At 41.1% G+C, this 13,293-nt stretch overlaps 1 protein-coding gene across 1 annotated transcript in view; it reads left to right on the top strand.

Annotated features, from left to right (window-relative positions):
* The window catches only part of EYS (eyes shut homolog), a 283,886-nt gene that overhangs the window by 124,339 nt on the left and 146,254 nt on the right, over nucleotides 1–13,293 (top strand). The window contains 5 exon segments of the mRNA XM_061569020.1: nucleotides 3,178–3,299; nucleotides 3,807–4,066; nucleotides 10,429–10,525; nucleotides 11,871–11,978; nucleotides 12,325–12,470. Coding sequence (XP_061425004.1) covers nucleotides 3,178–3,299; nucleotides 3,807–4,066; nucleotides 10,429–10,525; nucleotides 11,871–11,978; nucleotides 12,325–12,470 — 733 coding nt within the window.

Here is a 13,293-nt window from a genome sequence, read left to right as displayed (position 1 = left end):
GTGAGACCACCTGATGTGATTGTGTCTGATTGCTACAATTCAAACATTTTATGGGCAGGTTTTGTGGATCACCAAAACAATTGTCCCAACCTACACGACTTTTGAGACAAGTACATAACGTAGGTTGCTGACCTATCTGTATGGATTTTTTGTTGTCAGTCATTGTAATTTTATTAGCTGAAAACTGCCGCAGTCATCAATCGCTGACAAACCAATACCTTCATGAAAGAAACATAGAATGTACTCAAACATTTATAGAGATGGATCAGCTACGTAGACATTTTGATGAAGAAAATGACAGTACCTTCCCGATAAATTTTGAGACTTGGTGCCGCATTTCCTGGATGAAGGATACACTATTAATGTTACCTTCTGATTTATCATTACACGGTGAATGTGTATTGTTAACTAATGTATGAAACGACAATTAAAACACCTATTTCTTTTAACAGTAACACGCTTTTAACATTGTTATGGCAAATATGCGTGAGTTGAATCGTAATCACGTAAAGTGGCCAGGTAAATGTAGAGGCTGTTGAAAAACACCAGGATACCCCTTTGAAATTTTGAGCAAAAAAAATTTGAAGTAATTGACAATTATTTTTTCTCACATCTCGGCAACAGGAATTAAAAAAATAACTCATTAAGCTACAATTTACGAACTTGTGATGTTTAACATACTTCCGATCGCTCTATCCCAGGAGAGTTTGTGAGTCGCACAACTGATATGCATATTTAAGACGGAGTTCTTTGCACGTGTAACACGTGAGTACAGCTAAGTTCCAATTAACGAGTAAGATTTAACACGCAGTCTTGGACCCCCTCTGGAGAATTAGCTGTGCGGCACTGCCTGTGAAGCTTGATTTGTAATGACATAAAAGCCCAAGGCAAGTTGCTCTCTGAGCCGTTCAAAACCTCGTGAGGTTTGTTGCAGAGTTTGTTAAAAGACTCTAAAATGCCCTGTAGGAAGGGGGAAAAAACGCATTGACAGCCCGTGTTGATAAAATTGATCGGGTGTTATTTTTTTCTCAGCTAGAGGTAGGATCAAGGCCGCTTCACTCTGTGGCTAAATATTGACGGTCGGCCATGTTTGCCGTGGACCTAATGCATTTCTTCTAACTGATGCCTTGATTATAAACCGAAGAATCAATAGCAATTTGTGTTAAGTGTGGATTCCGATGCTATTATCCTATAATTGGAATAGAGATGTAGAAGCGGGTTAGAGAATTGTAGATTGGAGGTTTAATTGACGGGGGTTTGGGGAAGATGATGGTTTGTTCTAAAAGCAGAAGGTTATGCGTTATTGTTCGAACTTTGATTCTCTTTACTCCAAAAGCACCCGGAGTTTGTTGTTCATTAAAGGGTTGTTTTTCTTCCATACGTGACCTTTCCCCTTGCATGTGTGGTCAAAGTTATGTAATGAAACAAAAATTCTAAATGAAAGTCAGTAAACATATAGGCAATTGAATGAACATAACATGTCAGAAAACAAGTTGTAGGACCTTTTAGTGGTAAACAACCATACGAAGTAAACTATTTTTCACGTAATAATATAAACAAGGACCGCTGTGACCTGAGTTTGATTTCGGGCCACGGCTAACAGGAGTGGGGAATGAGTAACTGAACAAGTTCTGGTCACCGACTTCACCAACCCACACTCACAAGCATGGTCAAATATGGTGAAACAACGCCCCATGGCATGGGGGAGGCCATCAAATAGCAGGGGATTGAAAAGGGGCATACAGTAATCCCTCACCACTTCGCGGTTCAAGTTTCGCGGCCTCAGTGCATCGCGGATTTTTCAAACTGATTTAAAGGTATCATTATACCTGTGCAGTAACACCATCATCATCATCATTCATCATCACATTCATCGAACTGCACAGGTCTGTCATCGTCGTCATTGTCATCGTCATTGTCGTCGTCGTCATTACTGGAGTCAAGTCTCAAGATACTACTGTCATTGGTGAGTGTAGAACACCATAATACGTATCGTATGAGAGAGAGAGAGAGAGTGAATGTATAATATTAAGGATTTAAAATTAAATAGATTTAAGTAAAATATATATATAAAGTATAAATATACATATTTTAAACATTCTGGTACCCACACACACATATACGGAAATTCCTAGGGGGCCAATCCTACTTCGCGGATTTTCACCTATCGCGAGGGGTTCCGGTCCCCATTAACCGCGATAAACGAGGGATCACTGTACATGATTGTTCTTATTGTAAAATATTAGAGGTATTTATTCTTGTATATTATTTATTTTATCATGTAAACAAGGCTGGCAATAATGCACACCTTGATTGTTTATCCCATTGCTCGTAAAAATGTTGTATTCCTAAGAGGTCACTTAACTTCTTATAATGTTGGGTATTTCTAATGACACTTTCACACGCAACGATGCAAAATTTTGGGATCGTTTAGCTCAGGTGGCTTGGGGAACCCGCCTCTGATTACATAGACCAGTCTTGCAGCTATTGCTAACATCACATATTTTTTGCATAGCAATTGTAACTTTCATGCTCTCGAGGTAAGCCCACATCAAGTCGTACCCCTCCCATTTTTTGGAATAGTAAATCACTTTCTTGATAGGCAATTTTCTTGACAATTCTGTATATTTATCATTTCAAAGGCGGTTGCACAGACAGATATTGCTGTCTACAGTTTAATTCCGAATCCATTGGACTAGGCCTTAATGTGTATTTAGGGCCTAGTTATATACAGATAATCATGATTTCGATTTAAAGCTTTCGTGACTGCAGGGATTCATCTTCTTGGTTCTTTCGGTAAAGTCACGTAGAAGGGAAGTAATAAAATAATAAAAATAAAACACAATAAAATAATTCTCACGACGTCTTCAGGTGACAGGCTGCTTGCGTTGTAGCCGAAACGTCGTGAGAATTATTTTATTGTGTTTTATTTTTATTATTTTATTACTTCCCTTCTACGTGACTTTACCGAAAGAACCAAGAAGAAGATAATCATGATGTTTATTGGATGTGTAATTACAAGTCAAGCAACTCTCTCTCTCTCTGGGTTTCCCTTATTTAAATTTATTTTATCATAAATCCTCAGGCATGTGTAAAAGCACATTGCAAAAGTTTGATAGTGGCGAGTGCTCACCAATGTCTATGTGTCAAACGCCGTCCTGCTGCTGTTGGTTACAGAGTTACGTTTGTTTGTGCGAGCCTGGCTGGACTGGAGAGTTTTGCGAACGAGACGCAGATGATTGCGAAAATAATCCCTGCCTCAATAACGGTGTTTGCCTTGACCTCTTCAATGACTACCGGTAAGAGACATCATCTTCATGTGCAGTCCTAACTTAAATCTTAACAAAACATTGTTTGTTTGCATTATTCATGCGTTACATGTGCAGTAGTTGTATGCACAGCCCAAAATGATAAACGCACATTCTTTGAATTTATTATATTTATCTATCCAGGAAAGCCCCACTGAGTCCAACTACTCTTTTTTTAGGAAGTCCTGCATGGTGCATATATTTAAATTAAAAATAAACTGGATGAAAATTATTCCAGCTGTTTCTTGATGATGCACGAATGTTTGCATCATCTATCATCCTTCAGCCACCATAAGGTGGTCTTCATTTAGAAATCTTAAATAATCCAATTATTATTTCCACTCGAAAGACAACTGATTATCACCATAAATCACAATAGAACAGTAAAATTATGGCATTCGTGGTCGCGGCTTTTTAAGTCATCTGATCACAAAAATGTGCAAACCAGTATTGTGTTACCACCCAACACAACCTTTGCATTCGCCTGCTGTGCTCAAGATGCGAGTGCGCAGATGGCTGGGCAGGCCAAGATTGCACAGAAGACATCGATGAATGCGCGTCACGTCCATGCCTGAACGGCGGCACGTGCTTCGACTCTGGGGCACCAGGACAGTTCTCATGCCGGTGTCGCCCCTTCTACACTGGCTCGCATTGCCAGGATCCACGCGATCCCTGTGGCTCCGATCACAACCCCTGCCACAAGAACGCACGCTGTCTTACCCTCTCCGATGGCACGGTGCACTGCGAGTGTCCTCCCGGTAACGCACGAGCACCCAGCTCGTCATTACACCAAAGCCTTGCCCATCGCAGGCATTACGTTCTTGAAAATAACCGCGATTGGCAAATCCGCAATCCGCAAATTCAAAGGCAAATGGGAAAAACATGGATTTTGACTCACGCTTCGGAATACGACACCCCCTCCTTTCATTTAAGTACAAATTTAGTATTTTTTTACGGAAATGACGATTTACAATTTTCTATAGTGTTAAATATAACTTGTACAGCAATGTCTAGAATGGGGAGGGGGGGGGGTAACGGTAAGAAAAATCTGAATCTCACTGCCTCCTCACTGGATGATGGATTCACGTGACCTGGGACTGACGCTGGGCTGCATATGGGAGACTTGATGTGTGCGTGTTCTGCCATAATACCCCAAAAAACCCTGTATTATCGATGATATTGGTCCTGAAAGCCTACGTGTTAAACTGTGTGTGTTCTGGTCGAGCCAAACAGGCGCGATCAGCAAACTATATACCCCAGTCAATTTGGCACGAATGGTAAAATCCACAATGGGTAAAGTTTTTGGTATACTTAAATAAGCGGGTTTCATGGTCAAAGGTCAGAGCTCATCACAATTCATGTTGTCATTTGATGTTTGGTACATTGTCGGATATTTAATGGTGGCTAATGGTCCCCTAGTGTTTGCCGTGGCGCCGGATATTGCAAGCTCATTTGCAATGATTACCCAGGGTACACTGCCCAGTGGATGTATTTGTCACTACTCGAGACTCGACATCATTTTGGTAATGGTATGATTACCCAATTCCCACTACCCTGTTTGTGGATGCCATTGTCACTACCCTATTCTGAGTCGTCAATGGCACTCCTGGAGGCAAATTCTGCCATTTGTAATGCCTAAGATTACCCAGGTCATTACCCACTTGTGGGTTTGCATTGGCCTACTGTAGGCTGTGCAATGATGTTGCAATGGGCTCACACACTGCATTATGAACCTGGTGGCATAAGCTCGATTCCCGACCTAACATCACTGTCGAGTGATATATTGCACCCGTCCTGAGCTCCCCTTCACAAACCTCCACCGACTGGGATGGTCAAACATTGTCCATGGCCGATATGGCATGGGGTGGACCTTCATGCAAGCTGTGTATTGACAAAGGGCTGTAAACAAATGCTATGATTGTCGAGGATCCCACGACTCACGAGGGAGTAACCATCATCACGACTGGAGGAGGCCCATTTGTATAACGTTTTGTCTTTATATTTTCAACAACAACAAATGCAGAAAAGCACAGAACCAGGATACACTGCATTCAGACGATCGGTATAAACATGAAACAATAGGGGGACCCGTAGTTATGGATCTAGGATGCAATACGGTGGTAAGATGTTAAAAAACCTCGCCTGGTATGGAGGAGGATGTGGGTTCGACCCCGACCCTGACGCCTGTATATTTGTAGTTCGCGTATTCTCCCCGTGGTTGCGTGGCTTCTTTTTCTCCGGGTGCTCCGGTTTTTCCCTCCACATTTAAATGAACATGCATTTTGTGTATTTGGCTGCTATACATTTCCACGTAATAAGCCACTTCAGAGAGCTATCGTTTGTGGCCGGGTCTCTTAAAAAAAAGAGCTATACAGCTCAGTGGGCCTCACCTGGTAAAACAAAAAAGAAACATTTAACGGAAGAGTATGCAAAGGGAAGAGTAGAGATATAAAAGTGAAAGGAAAAGTAAACACCAAGAGTGATGGGTAGCAGTAAATACATGGTAGGAGTAAGAGGGCCACGTCATAAATTGGTCCATTCGAGAAGACCAGATCTTTCTATGGACCTTTAGTGATCTTGCAACAGAGCTCCATGGTCTTCTTGGTTCTTTCGGTAAAGTCACGTAGAAGGGAAGTAATAAAATAATATTATGTTTTATTATTTTTATTATTTTATTACTTCCCTTCTACGTGACTTTACCGAAAGAACCAAGAAGATGAATCCCTGCAGTCACGAAAGCTTTAAATAGAGCTCCATGGTGTTCAAGAGAAGATCACATTCAGTCAGTGCACAACATTGGATAGTTTATGATCCTTCCTTTTGAGACTCATCTGTAGTAAGAGGGTTTTTTTATATTTCGTAAATATAAAATATTAAAGTTCAGCATCAACCGGTATGTAGGAGAGTAAACCCACAACATTTATAATTCGAGTATGACATTTATGGATAATATTTGTCGCGAAAGCCTACGTTTCAAACAGACTCATCTGTATCATGGGATCTTTTTAGCAGTATCAAAGGTATCTATTTGGTGTTTGAACGTCTTAACACTTGTTTTAGTGCCAGAAAGGGTAAAACCTATTTTTTTTCAAACTTATTTGTATTTGCTCGTCCAGGACAAAATATCGCCATCATACTTTCAAATGACTCCCTGCTCATGATGTCGCCCATCCCACACTGCAAGCACAAGGGGGGGGGGGGGGGTATTGGATTTAGTGCGATAATGTGTTATATACTTAGTTAATGAAACACAGCTGCAGATGCGTTATTCGTGGTGGACGTTAAAATGGTAAACTTCTGGGTGGCACAAGGGGTCGACTCCACGTTTGTGTGGCAACCTCCCAGGGACGGCTGCATGGCATGGGGCAATGTGGCAGCAATGGATGCAGTGGCCCAGCCGGTGAAAGGCAGCCATGCCTGCCTGCCTGCACCTCTTGGGGTCTCTTAGTTGTGGGGGTTAGGGGTGGCGTGCAGGCACAGCCTACATATGAGAGTGGTACAACACATTCCCAGACTGATATAAAAGGACGTGAACATTGATCAGCTACTTGAAGTGTGCCTACTTTTTATCCGTATTGAGCATACTCAAACAGTCAGGGCACAGTATTCTGGATAGTTTGTTCTTTCGTTATTTATACATTGTCTAGTAAAGATAGAACACGGTGAGTGCTGAAATAAAAAAAAATCAAGCATCGAGCTGTCGTTGTCACACTAAGAGTACACTGTGCCAGAAAATAAAGTTACAAAACTGTGTTGAAAGTGTATGGTGACAAAACACCATCACATGTGCAACACTTGAAAGGTCGGCTGCAGATTTGATTTTTCCCCAGAGCAAAAAGACTCCTGAAGGCAACCCCCCAGGATAGGGTGGCTGCCGATTGTGGTGAGTGAGGAGCACATTGAGGCAGTGCATGATGGGTTTTTGGAAGACTGTTGCACTGAAACCTTGGGTAAGCTGTGTTCGGATCAGTGGTGGAAAACAATATTGCACAACCATTTGGGAATTCGTCTTCCAGCGCATGACAAGTTTATGTAAATTTGACATACTGGTTTAAGTCTGAGCCACATGACAGCTTTAGGAGTCGCGCAACTAACATCATTCAGTCCTCTGGAGAGCGGGCATAATATGCAAGTTGTTCGCGATGTGGTCCATTGTCGAGTTTGGATGGGAGTAGTTGCATTGTGGGTCATCTTTGTGGAAGAGAGAGTTGTGCAGCGACCAGTTGTTGTCCTGGAGAGGTTGAAGGAGCCACCAGAGCTTTCTTGGCAGATCAAAGCCATGCAGGAGCAGCAGTGAGGCTCTTAATTTGGGAACTAACATGCGATAACAAGACATGTGAGAACAAGAGGAAGTGTCTGAGAATGTCATATAAGAGTCTTGAGCTGATGAGGGCAGTCTGGGGCAGGTTTAAGAGATAATTCATTACCGGTGATGAGACAGAGATTCACCATAATGACCCCTTAGTCCAAACGGCAGCCTATGAAGTGGAAACTTCTGATTTCTCCAACATACTTCCGTTTTCTGCAATCTTCGTGAACGATAGATGCACGTGTGACAAGCGGCTGCTTGGTCTGTAGTTCAAGTCGATTATTACAGTGCTTAACTAGAAGAATGATCGAGGCATCGTATCAGGTTTGAGTGCCAAGAAAAAATATATGCCAATGAGATGAGATCCCAAGTATTAAATTACACTGATAAAAAAAACATCGAATTTTAGGAATAAAATTTGCTAACTTGTGCATTTTATCACATTGAAAAAAACACATTGAAGTAAATAATGTGAAAATTATGATTCAATGCTATTGCCGTATTTTAGTGAATGTACATATTTAGTTTTTTATTTTGTGTTTAAGAAGCAGTGTGAGAATTTGTCGGTGCTTTTCCGCGTCAACATTGCACATGTACAGATGTCATTTGTGTTGAAGAACCTGTCCGAAAATGATTGCGAGTAATGTGTTTATTTTTTATACTAACTGGTTAAATTCCATTCAAGCTGTGTGATCGGCAGATAAGCCTCACATAGCGTTTAGGCATGAATACAAATACGCTTCATATGTTCACAAAAATAACCACACAATTGCAGAAAAGAAAATTACATATTTTTTCAGAATTTCATTGTAATCCTACATTTTTTTGTTGTTGTTCGTGATATCGCGAATGTCATGCAATGGAAATAAACCAATAATTGGGTTCAGGGTGCAGTGTAAAAACTACTGCGCCAACGTTGTTTTGATGAAGAGTGTTTTTATTAATGAAATCTGTGAAAAGGATAGAATTGTAGTACTGGCTCATTGGAGGTCCTAAGCGCAAATTACCCCCCCCCCCTCTTCAGTTTATAAAACCCCAGTGGGAAGACATTAAAAATGCGTCGTGAGATCATGAAACTGTAGGAAAAAATATGGATGTAGTGAGAGGAGATGCAGAGATGCAGACACCAGACCCCACATGAATAGGACAAACACGTGGAAGAAAAAGAAGCTTAATGTCACAATTGTTTTGATTAACTCTCCACCACCGCATCAAGAGTGCTATGTTTACAAAGATATGATTTACTCCGTGCCAATGTGTCGATCAAGTTCTAACCAACAGAGCTCTTCACCGGTTGCTTTAAGATCGTTGTGACTGAATTCAACATCTCAACATAATGACGCTTGCGCTCAAAACCGCTTTGAACTTCATCCTTTGGGTTCGCGAGCTCGACTGGCGAGCTCATCGCCTGAAAGTTAGTTTCAACTAAAAAGCAATCAGTGGGCGACCAACTGCATTTATTACATTAAATCCATGTGCGTGACCGTCACGGCATGTTCTTAGGGAATCCGGATCAGGAAGGGTTTTCATTCGAGATCTGAGCTCCTGTGAACAACAGTACACCGTAAAAAAGTGTCATACTATTAGCATCTTCTTGGTTCTTTCGGTAAAGTCACGTAAAATCCCTTCTACGTGACTTTACCGAAAGAACCAAGAAGATGACTCCCTGCAGTCACGAAAGCTTTAAATTGAAAAATACTATTAGCAGTTATGACAATTGTGTTACGCTTTAGTCTGTTTAATGTTGTGATAACACTGGAGAATACAATTCCCAGTTTGAATTTATAATTAATAGAGCAGGTTCTCCTTAAAAGATAATTATTTAATCTCTTGTGTCTTCATATGCTTGAAAAACACATTCCCCGTCTAATTATTTAACAAGCTGCCTTCTGATTTAAAGCTTCCGTGACTGCAGGGATTCATATTCTTGGTTCTTTCGGTAAAGTCACGTAGAAGGGAAATAATAAAATAATAAAAATATAAAACAATTAAATTCGTTAAGAAAAAAACGCCACTTTTTCAAATTTTCTTGCAGTAGATTTCACACCTGATGGTGATTGCTTGTGTTGCAGTCGAAACGTCGTGAGAAATGTATTGTTTTATATTTTAATTATTTTATTATTTCCCTTCTACGTGACTTTACCGAAAGAACCAAGAATAAGTTGCCTTCTCTTTGTTACAATTTCGGGTGCATTGCATTTGGACAATTTAAGAAGAATACTGGTTTCTGTTTATTAACCACATTCCCTTCAAAGTTGCTTGCCCAAGGCACTCCTAATCCTCATGAGCAATTTCAGGATATCGCAATCTGCTTTTTGCATTTGTGTGATCTGTGTCTATTTAACACTGTAGGCTTTCGCGACCAATATCCACAAAATTTGTTTGTGTTAGATCGCGTAAATATAAATGTGTAATTAACCCACCACCACCCAACACAGCCAATTAGTAATGTTTGACACGTAAAACGTGCCAATTAGTTACCACCTCAGCACACCGGTGTGTTGGAGAGTAAAACCACAACATTTACGATTCGAGTTCGACGTTTCGCTGATGACTACATCCAGCTACTTGGCTGTGTCGGGTGGTGGCGGGTTTACGACACATTTAGATTCACGCGATCTAACCCAATAAAAACCTCTATTATGGTCATCAGTGTCGTGAGTTAAGTGCTGCTGGAAACTGATGGATGACGATAATATTATGCCCTGATCAATTGCACCAAGCCAGAGATGCAAGAAGGCTGCATGCAACCACCTTGTTGCCATCCTCAACTCTCACGCCGTGGTTGGTCGTGGTTTTTCCATCGGGCAGGATTTGATGGCGACCTCTGCGAGTCGGACAAAAACGAGTGCTTATCGGAACCGTGCAAGAACAACGGAGTCTGCAAAGACAGAACCAACGGCTTTGAGTAAGTGTGGACCACCTGGCGCCCGGGCCCTTGCATGTCATGGCAATTATATTCAAAACAGCTTTCCTCACTTCGTTCTGAACTGGACAGGCATTTAACATTGCCCCTGGTTTGGCATGAGTTGCAACAGCATTGGAGTCGCATGGCATCATTTGGATTGGCTCCGTGACTCCGGGCATTTGGGTCGTGTGATGACGTCATGATCCACCGTAGAGCCAAGCAACGGTCAGGGGACAGCCTTTGATTGGTAGGACTTTATATCAAAATTCTGCCACGTTAAGCTGAGCCACATCACCACCTAAGAAGCTGCTTGGTCTCATGGTGAGATCGAACACCTCGCATTCGCAGGCTCAAATCCCATTCCGGGTGGTTATTACCTCTAGTGTTGATAAAACCAGTACCATTTTCTAGGAAGTCATTAGTGGTTTCCATGGAGGGTCCATTGGGATGTGGAATTGCCACTTTTTATACATGCAGTAATGAATAGGCAAAATTAACTTATTCATCATTGTTTTTAGTTTATGTTTCAGATATGTAGTGATTTGGGAGAATATAAAGACTGATGTATATTCCTACTGTATGTGCTTAAGACAGTCATGAACCCATTAATTATAGAAAAAGGAACGCCAATCATACTGCGTGAATGGTGCTGTTGTAATGGGAACACAATGTGGCGTATTAAAGATAATTGCTTGAGAAATACATTTCCTTATTGCAGTTTAAAACTTTCCAATGATGTATGCACATACTTATGTATTTTATGCATTTTTTTTCAACATCCCATTAACACACAGAAGCAAACAGCACATATTTTAATAGCTTTGCCAATTTATACTGATAGTATAACCTGCTTTGTCACGCCAGGCTTATTTTTTTACAAGAACAACCCAACACATTTGTCAATATTTAGTTTAATAATGCTGTGGCATTCAAAAGAAATATTTTGTGGACGCAGTAAAAAGAACCATCTGCATCCAACAAAAAAAACCCCACAGAAAATAAAAACATCGTAATTCTATTCCATAATTTTATTGTTCTATTTAATGTGCTTCCTTTGCATCTGTGTATTAATTAACTTATTGTACAACAGTATTTGCGTACAAGCAACTATTGTGTTCTAAAGGACAATTGTACAAAGTGTTCTCATTGTGAAATGTGAAATGGAATAGAGTAAACTCACACAATAGCACGTAGAATAATGCTAATTCGGGGAGCTATTAATCTATTATGTTGCAAGAGCATTGAGCGACTCACCTATTCTCTGAGATAACACAACTCGTTGTACACTGTACATCCTATTACAACGTCTGCGCTCACACTAACTTCGTGAAATGTTTTTTTCTAGGTGTTTATGTTTTGATGGGTTTCTTGGGACCTATTGTGAAGTTAACATCAATGAATGTGAGTCATTGCCTTGTCAAAACAACGCAACCTGCATTGATCTTGACAACAGGTACGTGGCCTGGGTAAAGTTCAAACGTGCTGGGTGCGAGTGGCTGCTTGGTTTTAGTAATTGTATGGACACATTTGCCACTATGTGTGTGTCTGTATCTGGGACTAGTTTGTAAAATAATAATTTTCATGTTTCATCAGTCGTAATAATTGTTAGACTATACTCTGCAAAACTGGTCACGTTTGGTGAAGGGGGGACAGGGGAGCCCAGGGATGCTGCTGGTATCTGTGGCTGGGAATCTAACTTAGGTAACCCAAAGCAACCATCATTTGCCTGCTTCTCTACAATCACGGTAATTTGGCTTTGCAAAAAAGGCTGTGTGGTGCTTTGTCTTTATTTTTTACAGATTTCGTTGCCACTGCCCTGCCGGCTATTATGGGCCGCTGTGTGAATTGGATGTCAATGAATGCGAGTTGAGGCCTTGTGAAAACGGTGGGGCCTGCATCAATCTTGAAGGAAGCTACCGCTGCCTCTGCGTACCTGGGTTCACAGGTGAGTGCGCATCCCAGTCATAGCTAAACAGCTGAGTTCTTCTTTCATATGGCAGTGGGACATTTGACATTAATAAGCTATTTCATAGCATCTTTGGAGGCTTGGTGGATTGCAACATTGCATGTACAGCTGAGTGTTCATAAAGCGTGGGCCAGCGTGCCACCAGTTGCACTATAAGGAAAGAATAGCACCAAACCAGTGGCTGTACCATTCAACTGCACTTTAACCATTTTAAGTGTTTAAAGTGTGCCTTCATTAGAGGAGGACAAAGAACAAGATTGTTGCTGCATTCCAAGTGCTTTAGTTCGAGTAACCCTTGTAAAACTGTGCCTTTCGTTGTACTCTCACTTGTCGATCTGAAAAGTAATTCTGTCAACGACAGCATTTAATGTTATTGGCAATGCTGGAACGTTGCCAATTGTAAGTATTTTTGTAGTATGTGTTAGAGTCAATGTTGGCATCTATACGTTCACAACTGTGGCGAGACGTTATCTTCCACACCTGGCATGCAGAAGGTGGGCGTTCGATCCCGACACTGACGCATGTGTATTTAGAGTTTGCATGTTCTCCCTGTGGTCGCTTGGATTTTTTCTCCGGTTCCTCTGGTTTTTCTCTCCACAGTTTGAAACATGCGTTTCGGCTATTTCGATTATTTTGCTGCTATAAATGTCAAATGGCGAGGTTATTTTTGAACAATATGTTGATACCTCAGTGGGCTTTGTCTGGTAGGATGGGGATGGCTTAGTTTCATTTTTATGTGTTTGGGTGATGTGATTATAACCTTTCTTGTATCTTGCACGCCGATCACGTTTTTGTATTGTTT

This window comes from Lethenteron reissneri, chromosome 42 (assembly GCF_015708825.2).
Source record: "Lethenteron reissneri isolate LAM-NWPU_2019-01 chromosome 42, ASM1570882v1, whole genome shotgun sequence".
In the NCBI taxonomy this organism is placed as follows: domain Eukaryota; kingdom Metazoa; phylum Chordata; class Hyperoartia; order Petromyzontiformes; family Petromyzontidae; genus Lethenteron; species Lethenteron reissneri.
The sequence above is the reverse complement of the archived record's forward strand: the minus strand, read 5'-3'. Positions and strand labels throughout refer to the sequence as shown.